The 22,824-nt window shown below is 44.1% G+C and overlaps 1 protein-coding gene across 1 annotated transcript in view; it reads left to right on the top strand.

Annotated features, from left to right (window-relative positions):
* Positions 1 to 372: 372 nt before the first annotated feature.
* The window catches only part of LOC125435443 (IgGFc-binding protein-like), a 49,270-nt gene continuing 26,818 nt past the window's right edge, over positions 373 to 22,824 (top strand). Inside the window, exons 1-10 of the mRNA XM_048501643.1 lie at positions 373 to 428; positions 3,242 to 3,248; positions 11,157 to 11,284; positions 11,453 to 11,499; positions 11,892 to 12,010; positions 12,103 to 12,156; positions 13,375 to 13,428; positions 16,205 to 16,250; positions 17,520 to 21,127; positions 21,203 to 21,778. Coding sequence (XP_048357600.1) covers positions 373 to 428; positions 3,242 to 3,248; positions 11,157 to 11,284; positions 11,453 to 11,499; positions 11,892 to 12,010; positions 12,103 to 12,156; positions 13,375 to 13,428; positions 16,205 to 16,250; positions 17,520 to 21,127; positions 21,203 to 21,778 — 4,695 coding nt within the window. The remainder of the gene's footprint in view (positions 429 to 3,241; positions 3,249 to 11,156; positions 11,285 to 11,452; positions 11,500 to 11,891; positions 12,011 to 12,102; positions 12,157 to 13,374; positions 13,429 to 16,204; positions 16,251 to 17,519; positions 21,128 to 21,202; positions 21,779 to 22,824) is intronic.

Below are 22,824 nucleotides of genomic sequence, written 5' to 3'. Positions count from 1 at the left end.
ACAGAAAAAAATAAAAGAGTCATCACAGGGATTACATTTATATCAGAAGAAAAAAGTAAACTGCAGGTATAATATTATACAAAATAAATAATTTCAGTTTTTCAATTTCAATCTATTTGACTCAAATGTGGTCACACACCCCCCTCCAGGCTTAGGGTGAATAACATCTGGTTAATAAATTACAGATAAAATACAGATAAATAAAAAGCATGTAAAATTTTAAAACATTCCAACAACCTAACCAATTTCATCCAAGAAGCAGTAACTATCCGACTGGGTGTGTCACCACAATATACAAATGAATAGAATACTAAAGAGAAGGCAAGAAAGGGGAAAGGAGAATTGGAAAGAAAGGAGGGGAAGGGGGAAAGAATGGGGGAAGGGAAGAGGGGAATGGAACAGGGGGGAAAGTCGGGGAGAAGGGGGAGGTAGGTGATTCCTCAGGGCCCTGATCTCATTTGGCAAAGTGTTCCACCACAGCCGAAAAAATCCATATTCTAATTGTACAACTGCCTACTCTTTTGTGAGTTTTCACCCAGGACTATCCCGAATGATCCCTGTTACCCCTCTTTGCTCACTGTCTCAAGCTAATTCCCCCAACATACTTAGGGTAACACACACACACACACACATTTTGACCCACTGCCCCGTGAACTATCAGCCGCAGATAGGGGAATGCCAGCAGGAATTCCCCACCAACAGTGGGTTGGGCAAACCACAAACCTAGCTTTCCTCCTGCTCAAGCTGTAACTGAAGACCAGGTAGCAAAAGAGGACAGGAAGAGGTGGGAACAGGAAGGAAACTCGTTTTTCCGCAGTTGGTTTGAAATAACATGGTTAGGAAGTATCGGGGAGATGATAATGACCCTTTCCCAAGTGGCCGTTGCATGAAAAATTCTTGCTCCCTTCACCTTTACACAAACAATGTCTATTTCCACAATGTGCACTAATTCCCGGCCAGGGGTGAACCACCCAGGGATACATATGGGGTCAAATGTCCCCAGACTGTGGTCATTTAGTCACATGATGGGCAGAAAATTGCCCCCACACCCCTCCTCCTTCCCATACACCATCCATACACTGACCTCAAGACCTGGTGCCAAAAAAAGTTGTTCGGTCATTGGTGCGGAGAATGGCTGCATACCTGGGGGGGGGCTCAGATTTTTGCAATTCAGGCTAGCATTTCTTTTCCCTAGATACACCTCTGTATCTACATTTTCCCTATATCTACATCTATATCCCTATATCTACATCTCTGTATCTACATTTTCCCTAGATACACCTCTGTTCCCAGCTAGTCCATTATGGGCCCATCCAGGAAAACATTAAACAGGTCTTGCTTGCCTCCGGTAGATGTTCCTCCAGCCTTTGAGAAGAAGTCTGCAGCAGAGAGTCAGTTTCCCATTGTTTATTCTCACACTTTGCCAAGGGTCACTTTGGCCCTCAAAACCGCAATTATCTGGAGCTCCCATTGTTATCTCGTCCCATTTATGCCGGACTTGTCCATCCTGGGCTCAGGTCCCTGTGCTCCTTTGCTCATGATAATTGAAGGAGCTGCCTCCCAGATCCCAAGCCTGATAGCTTTTGTTTTAGGTGTAATAGGTAACTCATAACTATCCGGGGATTCAAAAAGCTCACCTTCTTTGTCATGCGTTGGTGCTGTTCCCATTGATCACCTGGAACACAAGTGAAAGGCCCACACAAAGCATCTTATAGAGTTGGGTGGCCATCTTCCAGGTGGAGGCTGCCTATCTCCTGGAATGATAATTCATTTCCCGACTGCAGACAATAGCTCCTCTGGAGAAAAAGGCTGCTTTGGAGGGTGGTCTCTCTTCTCCCCAAATGTTCCCCGCCCCCCATGCTCCATTGGCTAAGTGAATTTCCCAACTCACCGCTGGCAACCCTAGAAATTGCTCAACATATGGAATGACAGAGGTTTTTTCACAGTTCTGATGTAGCGGCAAGAAAGCCAAAGTGGTTCTAGGCTGCATCAAGACGAGTCGAGTATAGTGTCTAGACTGAGGGACAAAATAGTACCACTGTTCTGCATTGGTCAGACCTCACCTGGAATACTGTGCCCAGTTCTGGGCACCACAATTCAAAAAGGATATTGACAAGGTAGAACAGGTCCAAGTGAGGGCAACCAAGGGCAAAAGGTCTGGAATCCTTGCCCTATGAGGAGCACCTTAGGGAGCTGGGTATGTTGAATCTGGAGAAGAGAAGTTTAAGAGGGGAAATGATAGCCATGTTTAAATATTTGAAGGGATGCTGTGTTGAAGAAGGAGCAAGCTTATTTTCTGCTGCTCCAGAGATTAGGACAAAGAGTAATGGATTCCAAGTATAGGAAAAAAAGATTCCACTTTAGGAAGAACTTCCTGATGGTCAGGACTTTTTGTCGGTGGGATACACTCAGTGGCGGGATTCAAATAATGTAACAACTGGTTCCAGTGGTGGGATTCAAATAATTTAACAACTGTTTGTTTACAAGCACCATTTTAACAGCCGGTTCTGCCGAAGTGGTGAGAACCAGAGGTGGGATCCAACCAGTTCTCACCACTTCTCTAGAAGTGGTTACTAATTTTTTCTGAGTGCCGAGAAGGGGTTACTAAAGCAACCTCCCTGCCCAATAGGGACTGGAGGTGCGTGTGTGCGGCGGCACCACCGTTTGAATCCCACCACCATCAGAACCTGTTATTAAAATTTTTGGATCCCACCACTGGTGAATCCCACCACTAGATACACAGCCTTGTGTCATGGTGGAGTCTCTTTCTTTGCAGGTTTTTAAACAGAGGCTGGATGGCCATCTGTCAGGAGGAACGATTAAAGAACGTGAAGCATTTGACCTGCAGATGGGCTGATACGACCATATGAATTTCTTTTTGATGATTTATGTATTCCTTGTCATCACATTTTATTTTGCTCTCTTGGATGATTGTGTGGGGAAATTATGCTGTTTTTATGCCACGTTTGCAAAAGGAATCATGTTTAAATGCACTGTTTTTAAAGGGAGAGACTCAGCACAGGAAAAGAGACACTAGTATGAAAATAAAGATTCGTTCCTCATGAGGAACGACATTGATTCAGGACACTGACATTGATTCAGCCTGCTTTCATAATTGTGTCTCATTCCCAGTTTGTTCTCACATACCTGACCATAAGCCAGTCACTCCTCAGACAATAGAACTTCATGTATACATAAAATGCTGTCTCTGCGATCTGTCCCAGTCTGTTCTGCCCTGTAGATCAGAGGTATTCATCTAGCTATTTTTAAGAAGTAAAAAGACTAAAGTCGTCTTTTCCCACAGTTTATTAGCATTGATAAAACACTGCAATATGCCCAGTAATCCAAGGCCCTTTCTGCACAACGCAACTGAAACATTTTGAGAATGTTAAAAGAAGGATTTGGGGGAGGAACTCCACAGTTTTCTTTCCCAAAACATCCTCAGGACAATGTATTGTCGAAGGCTTTCACGGCCGGAATCACAGGGGTGCTGTGTGGTTTCCGGGCTGTATGGCCGTGTTCTAGCAGCATTCTCTCCTGACGTTTCGCCTGCATCTGTGGCTGGCAATTCCTCAATGATCCTCTGAAGTTCCCAGCCACAGATGCATGCGCAACGTCAGGAAAAAATGCTACTAGAACACGGCTGTTTCAGCTCCAGAACTACCACCAAGCATTCCTCGTATAATAATTTTATTTCTAGTAAACTCAACATATTTTGAAAATGCTAAACTAGCGACTTCATTCCCGAAGTTGCTTTGAAAATGTCTCCTGCTTGCTGTGTGGAAAGCAGGAGATGTTTCATTTTTCTTGCCTCTCCCCTGCCCCCAGCTCACATATGCCATTTTCTGCCCTCTTCAGGAGGGTCCACGCTGCCACCATTTGCAGAATGTTCGTATGGAATTGCACGTGCTCATCCATAAAAACTCATGCAAATCTTGAGGCAGTGATACAAGTGGTCACATCAAAATTGTTTTATCAGGGTGCAAAGATTTCAGATAAGTCAGACTTTCCACTGAAATCCATAGTCATCAGAAGACTTTGGCTAGATTTTGAACGATGGGCATTCAGCCGCTAGAAGCTCGTTTGTTCACAAAGTCAAGCTGTTACGATTTTGGAGCGTAATCTAGATGAGGATTCTTCCAGATCTGCGCAAAGATTCACTCGGATGAATTCCAGCCGAATTCAGACGGACCTGTTTTCTGGATTGACAGACCTCTCTCCTGTTTTTCCATTAAATGTCCAGCTTCGTCATGGCATTTATAACTTTACAACGGCCTTTAGTGAGCTCAGATTTTCTACATTTGGTGGTATTAGAAAAAGAGAGAGTTAGTCAGGCTGAAGTCTGGAGAAAGTTAGCCGTGCCGACGTCCCGTTGAAGACCATGAATGGGACATGTGTTTTTTTTTTAATTTTATTAAGTATGAAAAATTAACAATTTGAATTTCAGTTATTACAGGATTTACAGAAATTGTTACATATAAGTTTTTACATAAAGTTATTACGTCAAAAAATCTATCCATTTAAAAACAACTCATTCTAACTTATACATTACAAAGTTTTTAAACTAATATACTCTCCAGTTGGGCTACATATAATCCTAAATACATATAGATTCAGTTCCAATTTTTTGATTCCCATCTATTTAGGTAGCATATATACTTGTTGCTGTTTTATACAAGAGAGAGAGATTTGTATATTAAATTCTAACTGGATGACCTGAGATACGTATAAACTAGTCCATCATATCTATATACTTCGTCTTTGTTACTTAAGTCTAATATTTCCTCCTTAATAATTTAAGGTTGAATAAGGTTTGTTCCATCAATACATACATCAGTACATATTATCTATACATAAAAGAAACAAATGAATGGGACATGTTCATTATCAGTAAATCCCCATTCATTTTTTCAGTGGGATTTAAGAAGCATGACTGACTTTCTCTGGAATAGGCCCTTATGTTCAATGACTACTTTACACACTGTTTTGGGGAGAACAGTCTTCAGTGGAAGGCGGGTGGTGGAAATCATCAGCCCCTTGGGCCTTCATCCCCTCCCACTTGGCCAATTTAACAGCAATTTTATCACTCATCAGGGTTATTGTGCATTCTCCAACTAGATCTACTTCCTGGCTGGGAGCGAGATTGGTCAAACATCCCCACTTATTAATCTTGATGCATTGATTCAAAAGTGACCGTGTCTTTCTACTTTTTATTTGCTCAGCAATTAAGAGAAGAAAAGACCCAGCCTGGCAGCGACATTATCTTGCTTTGACCCACAACAAAAGGAGCACAGTACATCCCAGGAGTCCAACCAGAGATGGATAAACAAAAGCTACCAATCCCTCATTCAAGAGCATTTGAACAAGAGCCACGAAAACGTACACTGACCATAATGGGGCAAAATTACTCTGGAGACGTTCACTCCTGTTCCGCCATGACTTGTAGTCCCAGGTGACCACAAAGAACCTGTTCCTTTGTGAAATTCAAAAAAAGAAAGTTTCATTTGCAAAGAGCCTCGGTTAAGCAGAAAGCAGCCAATCCTTACTGGGTAGAATTAGCAACAAGAGGGCAAATTGGAATTCCCAACTGCAAGATGATGTTCACACTTCATCCCAAGGATGGTTTTTAAATCATGAGAATGTCGCATTTATAAACATTGCTGTCTTCATGCTTTGGGGGTTGGGGGAGCCCCTAAAAACTGCTTTCCAAGGCTCATTCCGCACATGCAGAATAATGCATTTTCAAACTGCTTTCAATGCTCTTTGAAGCTGTGCGGAATGGCAAAATCCACTTGCAAACAGTTGTGAAAGTGGTTTGAAAACGCATTATTTTGCGTGTGCAGAAGGGGCCCAGGTTAGTTCACATGAACAGCATCTTAGTCCTATAACTCTGGCATAGAATGGACTTCAGAGTAAACACAAGTACACAAACCCCTCCTTCAAAGAAGATTATCTACCACATTGTTTAACGGACCAAACAATTTGGGTCAATTGAAAGGGTGCCATCTGATCGAGAGAGCAGCAGATTTTTTTTTTACAGCAGTCACTCACATGGATTACTGATGTTGTCTTTGAAGAGGCATTCCTTCCGTTCTCTTACACAGAAAGGAATGCCTCTTCAGCAACAGTGTTTCAAATCACGTTTGTATGCACGCATCACCCTATACATAAGTCATAGTAAGTAATCAACTTGCACTTCAACGGAGCAAATATAGAGGGGGCTGGGTGAGAATTCCCAGTGTATGCACCATGATTTTTAAATGGTTGTCCATGCTAACCTTCCTTGTATGGTCTGCAAAAATTCAGATTTGTAGGGTTTTTGGATATTATGGTTTGGACATTATGGTTTCATTTGTAGGAAGGTTTTTTTTTTTTGGACATTATGGATTTCCTTCTCTCTCACTCTTTCTCTTCCCTACTCATCTATTTAAGTAATTAGGGAAAAATAAAGTCAAATGCATGCCTAAGATTATTGGGTCTTGAAAGATGAAGAAACCCAGAATGTGTTTCACTGCTGATACCATGGGGCAGTTCGCAGCCTCCATGGGTTCCCATAGACAAGTGTGGAAGAAAAATCTTGCCTTCTGTGCTACTGAGAATCCCATAGGCAAGCAATTCTGGCTTCTATTCAGAAAGTCACAGACAGAATAATGCAGAGACAGGTAAGAAGGAGTGTCCCTTACCCTCATTGGTTGGTGCCCTCATAATGGACAGTAGAAAACCAGGATCTGAGATTGGAATCTCAGCCAGATGCCAGAGATGAATTAGATCAAGACGGAGAAGACTGAGTCAGTCAAGGTATGGTGGAATAGACAGATATGGGGCTCATTGTGACTAGAGTCACATGAAAATTATATGAACTCTAATCCCATAACTGGCTGTGGTTTATCATGAAAGGAATTGGAGAATTGCTAGATTGCTAGATAATGATGGTCTATCATGAAAGGAATTGGAGGATTGTTAGATAACGATGGGTCACTAAACAAAGGGGGGGAATAAGGAATATAAATATTTCTAATACATTTAAAGACAAGATAAATGTGTGCTTCTATCTTGGTTCTATGCTGTATTGTTTTAGGCCAGCAAGGTGGTGGTTGGACTGGGATATGAGAGATCCATGATTGAATCACCAACCTGCTTGGAAGTTCACTGGTTGACTAGGGGTTAATCATGCTCTTCTCTCAGCCTAGTTTATCTCTGAGGGTAAAACAATTGTGTGAGCCAGTTTGTGAACCCATTGGGGGGGAAAGCAGAGTATAAAATCATAGTGAAATTTGGAGGATTGGGCAGCCTAGGTAAAACACCTACAAGTGATCTATAAAAACCATCGAGTGACCCAAACATATTTTGCTTGGATTTTCTTTTGCAAATTGCCAGCTTGAGATCCTTTTCTCACACTCATGTGAGCATGCAGCATCTGCAGGAAATGATGGGGTGATATTTAGTATTCAAAATGAATGAATGCAGCATTCAAAACTTGGACAGATTAGAGAGCTGGGCGTCAACCAACAAAATGAATTTCAACAGAGATGAATGTAAAATACTGTAAGGCAGAAAAAATGAAATGCACAGATACAGTTTGGATTTGGATTTATATCCCCCTTTTCCCTCCTGTAGGAGACTCAAAGGGGCTTACAATCTCCTTGCCCTTCCCCCCTCACAACAAACACCCTGTGAGGTGGGTGGGGCTGAGAGAGCTCCGAGAAGCTGTGACTAGCCCAAGGTCACCCAGCTGGCATGTGTGGGAGTTCACAGGCTAATCTGAATTCCCCAGATAAGCCTCCACAGCTCAGGTGGCAGAGCGGGGGATCAAACCCGGTTCCTCCAGATTAGAATGCACCTTGCTCTTACCACTACGCCACTGCTGCGATGGGTGACACCTGGCTTGACAACAGTACATGTGAAAAGGATCTGGGAGTCTTAGTAGATCACAAACTGAACATGAGTCAGCAGTTTGATGCAGCAGACAAGAAAGCCAATGCAATTCTGGGCTGCATCAATAGGAATATTGTGTTTAGATCAAGGGACGTAATAGCACCACTCTATTCTGCATTCGTCAGACCTCACCTGGAATACTGTGTCCAGTTTTGGGCACCACAATTCAAGAAGGATATTGGCTAGCTGGAAAGGGTCTAGAGGAGGGTGACCAAAATGGTAAAAGGTCCCTTGGCCTATGAGGAGCAGTTTAGGGAGCTAGATATGTTTAGCCTGGAGGAAGAGAAAGATAAGGGATGAAATGATAGCCTTGTTTAAATATCTGAAGGGATGTCATATTGAAGAGACAGCAAGCTTGTTTTCTGCTGCTCCAGAGACTAGAACAAGGAGTAATGGATTCAAATACAGAAAAAGAGATTCCACCTAAACTTTAAGAAGAACTTCTTGATGGTAAGGGATGTTCAGTGGTGGAACACCCTTTCTTGGAGTGTGGTGGAGTCTCCTGTGGAGGTTTTTTAAAAGGAGCCTAGATATCCATGTGTCAGGAATTCTTTGATTGTGTGTTACTGCAGGGCAGTGGTTTGGACTTGTTGGCCCTTGTGGTCTTTTCCAACTCTATGGTTCTATGATGTTCAACATCTAAGACAACCTTCATTCTAGATTTAAAATAATCCAGGATGAAAACAACATAGCTGAGGTTGGCTTAGGTTGTGGAATGCTATGATTTAAGTTGTGGAATGTTATGGTATATAGTGTATAGCCCAGTCTTGTTGGATCTCAGAAGCTAAGCAGGGTCAGTACTTGGAAGTGAGACCCCCAAGAAAGACTCTGCAGAGAGAACCTCTCCTTCACACTTGCCTTGAACACTCCTTGCTGGGTCACTATAAGTCAGTTGCAGCTTGATGGCACTTATAAATATACTGTGGCTTAAGGCTTTCCAGATCTGTCTCTTCTTACCACCAAGCAATCTGTGTTTGCATGAGTTTTTTTAAAAAAAACTTATTGTATAGCTTGAATTTTCCATTATATATTTATACACTTCGTCTTACATTTTCAAACAATACATTTCCCCTTTTTGCTCCCTCCCCCTATAATATCTTCTTTATAGTTTTGTTTTACCCAAACAGCAGTAAGTTGATTCTTTGTTGCCTCTTCTCCCATATTTCTTCATTCATCCAGTCTATGTATATTGTCCATATCTTCAAAATTTCACTCTGTTTCTCTTGCCACAGTTCATTTTTTGATATTATATTGAAAATATCCAGTGTCACTTGTTCCCAAATATATTCCAGCCATTTCTGGATTGTCCATTTTTTCTTTTCTTTCCAACCCAACGCTATTGTTGCATGTGCTGCTCTAATCATTATTTCATACATTTGACTGTATTTTTTTGTCCAATTCTTCTAATCATCTCAATTTACAACCCATGTTTTGCAAAGGAATGTCTTTATTGCCTTTGATCTCCAACAGGAAAAATCCAGCCCATGCTAACTGTCTTTTATCTTCATCGGGTGGACTACCTGTTTTTACGAAGTTCAATTAATCAACTTCAGCTTTAGTTGATTGATTAGTGGATGGGGCGGCTAATTGTGATCGGTGAGAAAAAAAATTATAATCAGCTATTCTAGTTCTGTCGCGTGACTATAAAAAGGAACGTACAAGAAAATGTGAGCAAATGACCTTTCCTTCTAAAAACGATGCCTTGCCTAGGCATTAAAACCGTAAGTTATTTTATACCTCCGAGATCTTGAAAAAGCACCTATGCTGAAAAGGAGGTCATATGCAAATACATGGCAATTATTTGATTAACCGGCTGATTAATTAGTTCAAAGGCAAAGGAGTAATCAACTCAAATTATTTAATCAGGAAACAGACCAAACTGGGAGATAATATTGTTGAGTGATCGTTCCCTGCGATTCATTCATCTGTTCATTTAAAAAAAAAAATGGTCTGCAGCCAGGTGGATTTTGCAGATTTCAAGCAGAATTTCAAGAGAAGCCTAAAAAACAAAAAAAGAAAACAGCTTTGAGTAGTGCTATTGTAACCTCTATCGGTGGGTTCTGTGGGGCAGAACTTGGAATGAGTTTGCAACAACAAATTTTAAAAACAAAATGGTTTACTTTCTTAACACATAACATATAACATCAACATTTAACATCACACTTCAAGGTCCTGTTCAGGTTGCATTTTCAAGTCCTTCTAGTTACAGTCTTGTAATGCCAAGTCCATTTCTTCTTTGCAAGAGGGTTGGCTCCTGAAGACTCCAAGGGCTTGGTGAACAGGATTCAACATGATGAAGGTTTCCAGGAGAACTTTCACCCATTACAAACATAAAAAGAAACCCTGAAACAATAAACTCCAACATTTACAACATAGCAAAAATAAACAACTACCTTCCTAGTAGTTCCCAACAATATTGCAGTTACCTTAACAAGGTGTTAAGGGCTTATACAACCAAGGTCCGAGTCTGGTAGCCTTGTCTCCTCCAACTACATGAGGTCTGCTGCAGCCTCTTGCTGCTTTGAGTCTCTACCCCTTACTGGGTCAACCCATTCTGAGCATGGGGGTTACACTATCAGCAATGTTGTAATGGATATCCAGGGCTGCCACAGGCACCTATTATATAGTACCCATAGCATAACTCAGGGGTCCCCAAACTATGGCCCGGGGGCCAAATGCTTCATTGGGAAAGTTCTGCTTTTTTTTTTACAGGGGAAGGTATTCCACAGCCTCCCCAACAATATTTGGAGCCCACCCTGTACTTGACATACTTTGGTCACTGTTCTAAAAATAGACCATGACAGAAAAGCTGAAAGGTGAAATCAAACATTTTACAATCATTTGTGCATAGGAATTTGTTCATAGTTTTTTTTAGTCCGGCCCTCCAACAGTCTGAGGGACAGTGAACTGGCCCCCTGTTTAAAAAGTTTGGCGACCCCTGGCATAACTAGACAGTTACTCCCACCCCACCCCCCAACGCCAGGAAGAATTTTTTCCTTTTTTTCTGAAGAAATTTTGTTTTTAGTATGAGAAAGGATCTGTGCACAATTCCTTGCAGGAGAATGGGAACAGCCCTTTGCAAGCTTCAGTCCTGACAACCCCTCCGGAATCATATTGTTGTTATATTATTGTCAACTAGCAGTAAAGCCCATTGTACACAGAAACACAATGGGCTCTAGAAAACTGCTGTACTTCCTCCCCCCTTGGTCCTGCATCACCAGCTCCTCATCCTCATCCTCTTCCTGGACACCTGCATTGGTGAATCTTTCAAGAGTCACAAAGCTCGTGCTAGCCTGTTTTTCCCTAAAGTGAAGCTAGAGCAAGAGTCCCCGGAAAAGGCAATAATGATGTGAGTTTTGTGCTGTCGAGTTGCTTCCAGCTCATTGTTATTGTTCACTGCCATGCTTTCCCCCAGTCACACCCTTTGCCCTCCATTTTGGCCGGGCCTCCTTTGAGCTTGCCCCACCAAACCTTATCCTGGCTAGGTCTCCCAAGCCACCTGTTTCCCTGGCAACAGGAGAAGCCTGAAGGCTGCTCCTGCAACCGCCACCTCCTTTGGAAGGGGTGAGGAGGGTGGCAGGAGGGAAAGAGGTTGTGGGGCTGCCAGGCTCTTTCCCCACTGCAGTGATGGGGAGAGAAGAGCCAAGAGGTCCCAGCAGATGTGTCTCTCCTCTCTCCCTTTCTTTCACTCACCATGCTTATTTCTGAATGAAAAGGTTCTGAGGTTCATGGCTTTGTGGAAATTGCACCCAGCACTCTGAAGTCTCAGCTGTGTAAAAGCTGGCTGTGAATCTTCAACAGTGAGAGACTGTTGAGAAAACTCCTTTGCATATGTGCAGAGGTGCTCTTTCTCTACTCCTGTCCTCCACTCTGGCAATTCACTTTTAAAATTTACATTACTGAAAAGAGATTTTGGGGTTTTAATGTAGCTTGGTGGACCCCATTTCTCCTTTTAGGCCCAGTATTCTCTACAGGCATTGTAGAAGGGCACTGTCTCACCTCTGTACAGCTCCCCCCGCCCCCGCCCGCCACCAAGTTATCTGGGGTCCTGACCTGGATAGTCCAAGCTAGCCCGGTCTCATTAAATCTCAGAAGCTAAGCCGTCTGCTGTGTATAGAGCAAGTAACGGCTGAATTCCACTGTTTTGTTTGTGTTGGTTTTTACCAGGTCTGTGTAAGACCGGCCCACAGCGGTAAGTACGTGTGTGGCAATTGGCTGGAAGTGAGTCATCTCCACCTTCTAGGCTTGCTCAATTATATATAGGAGATAATATTATTATAACATCATTGTTCATTATATTTTCTTTGAACAAGTGTGCACTTCCTCTACGCAATAAAGGGGTCAACTATTTCTTTCTTGATAGTGGTGACAGTTGAAATAACTAGCCATGATTTCACTTCCTATGAAAGTCCCTAGTTCTGTTAATTTTATCACTCTATTTATTTCTATATGCCCAGGAAAAATAACCAATGTTGGGAATGAGGAAAAAGCCCTGTTTGCAAGTTACAGTGAGCACATGTACAATCTGTGTACAGTGTACACTTGATTTTTAATAATTTAATAATTCTCATATTCTATTCAACACATGTGCAGATGAATGTGTTATTTAAACCCCTCATTTATCTAGATATTGGTCTCTGTTTTCATTTGTGAGGTGCTTGTGCACATTACAATGAACCTCCATGTATCATCCATGTACACACGTACATTTATTTGTAAGAAACATGCACTCTGGTCTCCAATTTCAGAACTGGATGAATTCAGAGACCGGAAATTGGATAAATATGGGATTTAAATCATACATTGAGCTGTACATCCATTGAATGCAGCAGCATGAGAATTACTGAATGAGTTTAGAGGGGGGGAAATCAAACATATGCTATAGATTAATTGTGCATGTATCCTTCTAACTTGTGAACAGGTCTTTACAAACTGGTATACACATGTCCATGCATGTTGTATACAATGGAGTGGGGGAAAATGTCGCCCAGGGAAAATGGTGCCCAGCCCAGCCCGGCAACCCCCCCCCATTGTGCCCCCATGGCACTCATTTCCCCACTCACCCTAGTTGTGATTGGTGGGGTGAGGCCGGCCCGGCAGCGGCTTCTGCCAGACCTAGCAGGGCATGACAAGGAGGAAGGGAGAGGCGTGTGGGGGGTGATTTTCCAGCCCTATGCGACTCCAATGGCGTGCACCCAGGGCTAGGGGGCCCCCGCCCATCCCGATGGTAGCTACACAACTGGTTGTATATGTGTTAATTATAACATGTGAACAAGGCTAAACCAAACAGCTTTTCTACCTAAACCATCATTCTTGGCTAAACTGTGGTCAAGGATTCTTCTTCACACAAAGGAACTAACCACTAAGAACACAACTACAGTGGTATGTGCAGCTCACTCTGGTATTCTTACATATTATTGTGCTTTCTTTTCTTTCCAGACAGGAGTACTGTCAAAATGTTACTTCTCTGGGCCTGGTTCACACTTCCATGTGGTAAGTACACTCACCTTTAGGTATGGATTTAGTTAAAATTGGTTCTATAATAAAAGATTGGTCTGGGGCCAGTCCCACGTCCAGCAAAGCGCAGATCTTGGGGGTAATGTCCTTCCACCAGCAGCCTTCCACTGCTGTCCCAGGCACCCAGAGGAGAGAGACATCCCCACCCCTCTCTCTTGCAGACCTCTTTAAAACAGTGTGGCAAGCTGAACTCTCACAAAATGTCTTCTCCTCACAAGAGTTCAGCCACCATTTCTGAATGCCAGTTGCAAAGCAGCCAAAATGGCAGTGAGACTCTCTCAAGAGGAAGTGGACTGGAAACAGCAGGTTGTTCTAGCTTTAAAGAGGGATGGAACCATTGGAGAGGCCATGATAGAGGCACCATCTTCCAGGTGGGGCCTCCTGCGATACAATTGATCTCCAGATATTCATTTCCCCGGAGGAAATGGTAACTTCAGAGGATGGACTCTATGGCAGTGGTGGCAAACCTATGGCACTCCAGATGTTCATGGACTACAATTCCCATCAGCCCCTGCCAGCATGGCCAATTGACCATGCTGGCAGGGGCTGATGGGAATTGTAGTCCATGAACATCTGGAGTGCCATAGGTTCGCCACCATGGCTCTATGGCATCACAACTTTGCTGAGCTCCACTTCCATCCTTTTCCCAAACGCTGCCTGCCCCAGGCACCGCCTAGAAATCTTCAGGAATTTTCCAGGCCAGAGTTAGCAACTCTCAGTAGCCAGTGTGGAGTAGTGGTTAAGACCAGATGAGAGCATGATTCCCCACTCCTCCACATGAGCATCAGACTCTTATCTGGTGAACCAGTTTTGTTTCCCCTCTCCTACACATGACACTGCATGGGTGACCTTGGGCTAGTCACAGTTCTCTCAGAACTCTCTCAGCCCCGCCAATCACAAGGCATCTGTTGTGGGGAGAGGAAGGGAAAGGAGTTTATAAGCGGCCTCGAGTATTTTTACAGGAGAGAAAGAGGAGTATAAATGCAAACTCCTCCTCCTGTTCTTTTTCAGTAAGGGAGTCTTTGCTCTTTGTTTTCACTGTGACAGAATTGGGACAGACAGCCCTGAGCAAGACTGAGAAAACAGAACAGACTTTTCCTTATTTCCCGTCCTCTTCCTCCTCTGCTTCTCTTGGGTTCCATTCTTCTAAAACTGTCTTGATAGCCTCCTTCAGAAACAACAGCATTACAATGGCTATACAAGAGCATCTTACGCTTTGGATATATACATAAAGTAATGTATGAGGGAAGATATATTGCATGTGTACTGGCACTATCGTAGAGCCAAGGAATTTGGGGAAACACTCATTTTGCAGTGCTAGCAGAAATGCTATCTGTAATATTATCTTATGATCATTTGGGTAGGTCTGTCCCATTATTATGTGGAAGAGAGAAGACTAAGATATTATAATATATTGTCCTGGATTTTGTGTGTGTATGTGTGTGCTAGATGGGTTGGATGAAGAAGAAGAAGAAGAAGAAGAGTTTGGATTTATATCCCCCCCCCCTTTCTCACCTGTAGGAGACTCAAAGGGGCTCACAATCTCCTTGCCCTTCCCCCCTTACAACAAACACCCTGTGAGGTAGGTGGGGCTGAGAGAGCTCCGAGAAGCTGTGACTAGCCCAAGGTCACCCAGCTGGCATGTGTGGGAGTGCCCAGGCTAATCTGAATTCCCCAGATAAGCCTCCACAGCTCAGGCGGCAGAGCTGGGAATCAAACCCGGTTCTTCCAGATTAGATACACGAGCTCTTAACCTCCTACGCCACTGCTGCTCCAACCAGATATTCCCTTGGTGAAAAGAAGCAAGAGAGGGTCTCCTTGAACCACTCAAAAAACTATGGTGGGGATCATGGGAACTTTATGGTTAAAAGTCTTGAGCAATGGAGGTGATAGTAACAAGGAGAATTTGATGAGATAAAGTTAAAAAGCTGGCTGGATCCAAACCCATGTTTGCGAAGCACCGCAAGACAACACTACCATTGGAAATTTAGGGCGGACTATCAAATCCAATTGTTATTTACATTTATTGTTATTATTGTTATTGTTGATAGTAGTGATGATGATGATGATGATGATGATATTGATAGTAATAGTAGTAGTAGTAGTAGTAGTAGTAGTGATGATGATGATACCAAGCAAGAAGAGTGGGGCTAAGTGTATGCAAGCGTTAAAGCAATGCAAGTGTTAAAACGAACAGTGTATGCATCCTCTCAGACAGACCCCAAAATGGCCTAGAATGTATGGGGTTCAGTTGTCAGATTTATCAATGGGCAAAATTCGAGGATTTTTCTCTAATTCAATTGTGCATACAGAGTGAAGCCAAACTTATGTCTTCTGACACTTCACAGATTAAAGCAGGGGCATGTTTGTAACATTTCTGTTCTTGCAGTAAGGATTCCTGCTTTTGACCGCTTACTGAAGCACCTTGTAGAGCAGGGGTCCCCAAACTTTTTAAACAGGGGGCCAGTTCACTGTCCCTCAGACTGTTGGAGGGACGGACTAAAAAAAACTATGAACAAATTCCTATGCACAAATGATTGTAAAATGTTTGATTTCACCTTTCAGCCTTTCTATCATGGTCTATTTTTAGAACAGTGACCAAAGTATGTCAAGCACAGGGTGGGCTCCAAATATTGTTGGGGAGGCTGTGGAATACCTTCCCCTGTTAAAAAAAAAAAAAAGCAGAACTTTCCCAATGAAACATTCCATCTAATCCAGGATCAGGTATCTTCCTGGGTTCTTTCCTCCCTAGCAGCCAGTGAAGGCGGTCACAGCCAGCCTGGACGATGCCAATGGGAGTGAGTAGGAACAAGAAAGCCTAAGAGCAACACATGGAGTAGCTGAGGAGGAAGAGCGGAGCAGGCGTTGCCACATGTAAAGGTTTCCAACTCTGGGTCAGAAAATTCATGGAGATTTGGGGGTGCCATCATGTAACTGCAATCAACAGCCGTTGGGGCCGGTTCCTCCTCTCCCTCGAGCCCCCACTGCACATGTATGGAGCCATCGCCGCCATGCCTGGCGGGCCGGATAAATGCCTTCAGGGGGCCACATTTGGCCCCCGGGCCATAGTTTGGGGACCCCTGTTGTAGAGGGCTAGGTGCTGTATTCCTGTATTCCAATATAGCTTGTTGTGCACCTTTTTGAACGCCAAGAAATTGTTTTAGGTTGAAGGTATGCTAGAAGAGCACTTGAAAAAAATAAACCTTGCCAGGATAAAAAGGGCAGGTTGTGTATTTGAATGATATTGTAATATTCTAGCATCTTCATTTCTGTGCATGTATGATAAATAAAATTCCAGAAAAATAAAATGGAAGCCATTCAAAGGAAACAATAAAAACAATAAAATTATAAACTTACCATAGGAACATTCAGAGACATAAAAGGAAAATATAGTTAATCAATAAAACAATTTAAATCCCCCCAAAAAACCATTTCTTAAAAGATAACAATGTTAGTTTTAAAAAGCAATACGACCCAGTTATCCAGAAGTTACGATTATAGGCACAGAAATTTGCCACCTGCATCAAGATTTTCATCGACGCGCTATTTTTCTAAGCAAACCTTATTCAAACAGACTGGAAATTTGTTGGGGGGGGGGGGAACAATCTTTGCCCATATTTCCTTATAGAAAGGGCAGAGAAAGAAAACACGACCCATCATCTCAACTTCCCCTGTAGCACAAGGGCATCATCTTTCAGGGTAAGGGATCTTCTTATATCTGCCATCCAGAACAGCAGATGGCATGGCTGCACACCTAACTAAGGTAAAAGCTCTACTAAGGGGATTGATGTCTAGATACATTAGATATGGAGCTGGAGTCAAAGAAAATATTCATGTTAGAGAAGACATAAAGCCAGGTGACATCATCAAGTCTTGCTGGAGCTCAATGTCTTGTACCCTCTGGTTAACAGAACACTTAGCCTAAGCATTATTTTGGATCAGTAGGGCACTGGGTGGTCGGCCCACTCTGACTAGATTGTCGCTAAGAGCTCACAGCCAAATAGCCACAGTGGTATTTCTGAAATGGAGTCTCTCCTGTTTATCCAAATTGTGTTTCTGTTTTCTAGCCGCTCTGCCCCCACTGAGCCCTCAAACCAGCCTCTGCAGTGGAATGCATTGTCAGAAGGGAACTATCTGTGTCGTTCGGCAAGAACAGCCACGATGCGTTGCAGAATTTCAGACTTGTGACTCCTACCAATGCCCGGCGGGAACTGTGTGTGAGGTGGCCCAGGGGGTCCCCAGGTGCACCCCTTATGCACAGTCTTGTCATCGCATCAGATGCCCAGATGGCACGAGATGTGAACTGCAGGACGGTGTTCCTAGATGTGTACCGGCACTGCCATCGTGTGCCGACGTTCGCTGCAATGAAAGCACCATCTGTGTAGTAACCAACAGTGTCCCTCGATGCATCCCTGTACCCTTGTCCTGCCAAGATGTCAGATGCCACCCAGGAACTGTGTGCAGCTTTGTTAACGGGTGGCCTGTGTGCGCGCCCATCCGGCCTTCCTGTGACAAAGTCTCATGCAGCGATGGAACTGTGTGTGAGATGGTTCAAGGCCAGCCAAGATGTGTCCCGTCACCAGCATCCTGCAACGTCTTTCTGTGTGAAAAAGGAACCACCTGTGAGATAGTTGGTGGGCGTCCAAAGTGTGTCTCAAGGCCTTCGTCTTGTCGAGATGTAAAATGTGCACTTGGGGAGGTGTGCAGGATGGAAAATGACTTGCCCAGATGTCTAGCCACGCCAACATCTTGCGAAAAAGTTCACTGCAAACTGGGAACAATGTGCGAATTAGTTGATAGCATGCCCACTTGTGTATCTATCCTACCTTCTTGCCGCAGGGTTGAATGCCACACAGGAAGCATGTGCAAGATGGTTGATGGCTGGCCAAACTGTGTGCCAGCTACCCCCATACTATCGTGTGATGAAAGTCAATGCCAACCAGGGACCACGTGTGAAATTGTGGATGGACAGACCAGATGTGTTCCGATCCCACCATCTTGTGATCAAGTCAGCTGCAAAGCAGGGACCATGTGTCATACTGTGGACGGATTCCCCAAATGCGTCCGCGTACTGCCTTCCTGTGATAGAATCCAGTGCAACCCAGAAACTGTTTGCACAATCACTGATGGCTGGCCCAGATGTGTTCCCGTCCCTCCATCTTGTGACAGATACCTTTGCAGAGGAGCAACTATTTGCAGAGTTGTTGACAATTGGCCCAGATGTGTTCCCATCCCAAATTCTTGTGACAACGTTGGATGCAAGGAAGGGACTGTCTGCCAAATGGTTAATAGTTGGCCCAAGTGTGTTTCTGCCCCAACATCCTGTGACAACAACCAATGCAAAGCTGGTACTGTGTGTGAAATGGCCGATGGTTGGGCCAAATGTATTCCCATCCCACAATCCTGTGCCAATCATCACTGTCATGTGGGGACAGTATGTCAAGTTGTTGATGGGTTCCCAAAATGTGTCCCCATTCCACAGTCCTGTTCCAATCATCACTGTCATGTGGGGAGTGTATGTCATGTCATCGATGGGTTCCCCAAATGTGTTCCCAGCTCACCATCCTGTGCCAGTCATCATTGTCATGTGGGGATGGTATGTCAAGTTGTTGATGGGTTCCCCAGATGTCTTCCTATCCCACAATCCTGTGCCAGTCATCACTGTCATGTGGGGACTGTATGTCATGTCATCAATGGGTTCCCCAAATGTGTTCCCAACTCACCATCCTGTGCCAGTCACCACTGTAATGCGGGGACAGTCTGTCAAGTGGTGGACGGGTTCCCCAAATGTGTTCCCAACCCCCCATCCTGTGCTAGTCATCACTGTAATGCAGGGACAGTATGTCAAGTGGTGGACGGGTTCCCCAAATGTGTTCCCAACTCACCATCCTGTGCTAGTCATCACTGTAATGCGGGGACAGTATGTCAAGTGGTGGACGGGTTCCCCAAATGTGTTCCCAACTCACCATCCTGTGCTAGTCATCACTGTAATGCGGGGACAGTCTGTCAAGTGGTTGACGGGTTCCCCAACTGTGTCCCTAACTCACCATCTTGTGCCAATTATCACTGTCCTGTGGGGACCACATGTCAACTGGTTGATGGATTCCCCAGATGTTTTTCTATCCCACAATCTTGTGACAATTATCATTGTCATATAGGGACCTTATGTCAAGTTGTTGACAGGTTCCCCAAATGTGTTCCCCTCCCACAATCCTGTGCCAATCATCACTGCCATGTGGGGACCATATGTCAAGTTGTTGATGGGTTTCCCAAGTGTGTTCCCAACTCACCATCCTGTTCCAGTCACCACTGTAATGCAGGGACAGTATGTCAAGTGGTGGACGGGTTCCCCAAATGTGTTCCCAACTCACCATCTTGTGCAAATTATCACTGTCCTGTGGGAACCATATGTCAAGTTGTTGATGGGTTCCCCAGATGTCTTCCTATCCCACAATCTTGTGACAATTATCATTGTCATATAGGGACCGTATGTCAAGTTGTTGATGGGTTCCCCAAATGTGTTCCCTTCCCACAATCTTGTGCCAATTATCAGTGTCATGTGGGGACAGTATGTCAAGTTGTTGATGGGTTCCCCAAATGTGTTCCCAACTCACCATCATGTGCTAATTATCAATGTCATGCAGGGACAGTTTGTCAGGTTGTTGATGGGTTCCCCAAATGTGTTCCCAACTCACTATCTTGTGCCAATTATCAATGTCATGCAGGGACAGTTTGTCAGGTTGTTGATGGGTTCCCCAAATGTGTTCCCAACTCACCATCTTGTGCCAATTATCAGTGTCATGCAAGGACAGTATGTCAGGTTGTTGATGGGTTCCCCAAATGTGTTCCCATACCACAATCTTGTGCCAATTTTCAATGTCATGCAGGGACAGTTTGTCAGGTTGTTGATGGGTTCCCCAAATGTGTTCCCAACTCACCATCTTGTGCCAATTATCAGTGTCATGTGGGAACAGTTTGTCAGGTTGTTGATGGGTTCCCCAAATGTGTTCCCAACTCACCATCTTGTGCCAATTATCAGTGTCATGCAAGGACAGTATGTCAGGTTGTTGATGGGTTCCCCAAATGTGTTCCCAACTCACCATCTTGTGCCAATTATCAGTGTCATGCAAGGACAGTATGTCAGGTTGTTGATGGGTTCCCCAAATGTGTTCCCATACCACAATCTTGTGCCAATTTTCAATGTCATGCAAGGACAGTATGTCAGGTTGTTGATGGGTTCCCCAAATGTGTTCCCATAGCACAATCTTGTGCCAATTTTCAATGTCACACGGGAACAGTATGTCAAGTTGTTGATGGGTTCCCCAAATGTGTTCCCAACTCACCATCTTGTGCCAGTTATCAGTGTCACGTGGGGACTGTATGTCATGTCATCCATGGGCTCCCCCAATGCGTTCCCATTTCACAATCCTGTGCCAATTATCACTGCGATATTGGGACCACATGTCAAATTGTTCATGGGTGGGCCCGATGTATTCCCATCCCCCAATCCTGTGCCAGTCATCACTGCAATGCAGGGGATCTATGTCATGTTGTTAATGGGCTACCCAAATGCTTTCCCATCCAACAATACTGTGCCAGTCATCCCTGCAATGTGGGGAGTGTGTGTCACATTGTAGATGGGCTGCCCAAATGCATCCCCATCCCACAACCCTGTGCCAATCATCAATGCCCTGAGGGGGCAATCTGTCGGGCTATTGATGGGTTGCCCAAATGTCTTCCTTCCCCACAGTCCTGTGCCAATCATCCCTGCGATGCAGGGACTGTATGTTACATTGTTGGTGGGATCCCCAGGTGCCTCCCCTTCCCACAATCCTGTGCCAACCTGCACTGTACAGAGGGAACTATCTGTAAACTTGTGGATGGCAGGCCCCAGTGTGTTCATGTCTCAGGATCCTGCAGTAGTACACATTGTAAACAAGGGACTGTGTGTCATGTCATCAATGGCTGGCCCAGATGTGTAGAAGCTGCACAACCATGCCACACAATTGACTGCAGCACAGGAATGACTTGTGTAGTCCAAGATGGTTTACCCAAGTGTGTTCCTGTTTCCCCCGCCCAGTCCGCTTGCTGGGCCTCTGGCCAGACACACTACCACACCTTTGATGGACGCAACTACGATTTCCAAGGTACCTGTGCCTACACCATGGTCAAGACATGCCAACCTCATTCCAAGCTACCGTTCTTCCATGTTTTCACTGAGAGCCAGAGGAGCAGCAACGCCCCGCTCTCTTTCTTCAGCCAGGTCACCCTCACTGTCCACAGCGTCAACATCAGCATGGTCAAGTACGAATACGGATTTGTCCGAGTAAGACCCCATCTTTGTGCAGTCTTTTTAAATAGGATATTTGGCATTCTTCCTGCTTATTGCATTATTTCATTCTGCCTGGAATGAAAACAGACGCATGGCATGGCATAGTGGTTAAGAGCAGTGGAGTCTAATCTGGAGCAGGTTTGATTTCCCGCTCCTGCACATGAAGCCTGCTGGATGACCTTGAGTTGGTCACATTTCTCTCAGCGCTGTCTCAGCCCCCACCTACCTCACAAGGTGTTTGTTGTGGAGAGAGGATGGGAAGGTTACCCTAAGCAGCTTGAGACTCCTTAAACAGAAAAAAGTGGGGTATAAAAATGGAGTCGTCTTCTTGGTTTACTCTTATACAATTTTGGACAAGAATTTTCACACAAAACTTACCTTCTACAATGTACACATCTTTCTTGATGTGTCTATATGGGGAGGGTATGGCTGTATGCTGAAAGTTTTGCTGGTGGAACTATATCATTCACATCTTTTTTCCCAGCATTATTTGAAATAACTTTTGATCCTCTTGTAATCCTAGTTCAATTCACCCCTCCGTTTTTATGCTGCCCTCGGGCCTCCTCCATTGGCTCCGTGGCTCAAAATCTGTTTTTCTTGAAATCCACCCTCTTTGTTCTGTTGATGCTTGTTACTTCTCAGGTACAAACTCCATAGGTCTCCTGACTTGCAGTTAATTGTATTTTTTGCAAGTACCTTCCCACCAAAACACTTCACTGTCTCAAGTCAATACTATACCTAGAGCTACCTAGGTGAAGTTAAGGCACCCGTGAGCATATGAGCTGCAGTTTTTTGTGTGGATGAGGGTTTTCAAGTCAGTGAAATTTGGTTGGGTCCATCTTTTAAAGATAGGTGTTGTTTTCCTGTCAGCTGGACCCAGCCACAAAATCATATGAATTTGTCTTATAATGAATCAGTAGGTATACACAAAAAGAAATGGTACAACAACCGAACATTTAAAGGAAACAACACGCATTGTACCTGCCGCTATTTACCACCTAATATAATTCATAGGTCAATCACAAGTTATATATAAACAA

This window comes from Sphaerodactylus townsendi, linkage group LG06, assembly GCF_021028975.2.
Source record: "Sphaerodactylus townsendi isolate TG3544 linkage group LG06, MPM_Stown_v2.3, whole genome shotgun sequence".
NCBI classification, from domain to species: domain Eukaryota; kingdom Metazoa; phylum Chordata; class Lepidosauria; order Squamata; family Sphaerodactylidae; genus Sphaerodactylus; species Sphaerodactylus townsendi.
The sequence above is the reverse complement of the archived record's forward strand: the minus strand, read 5'-3'. Positions and strand labels throughout refer to the sequence as shown.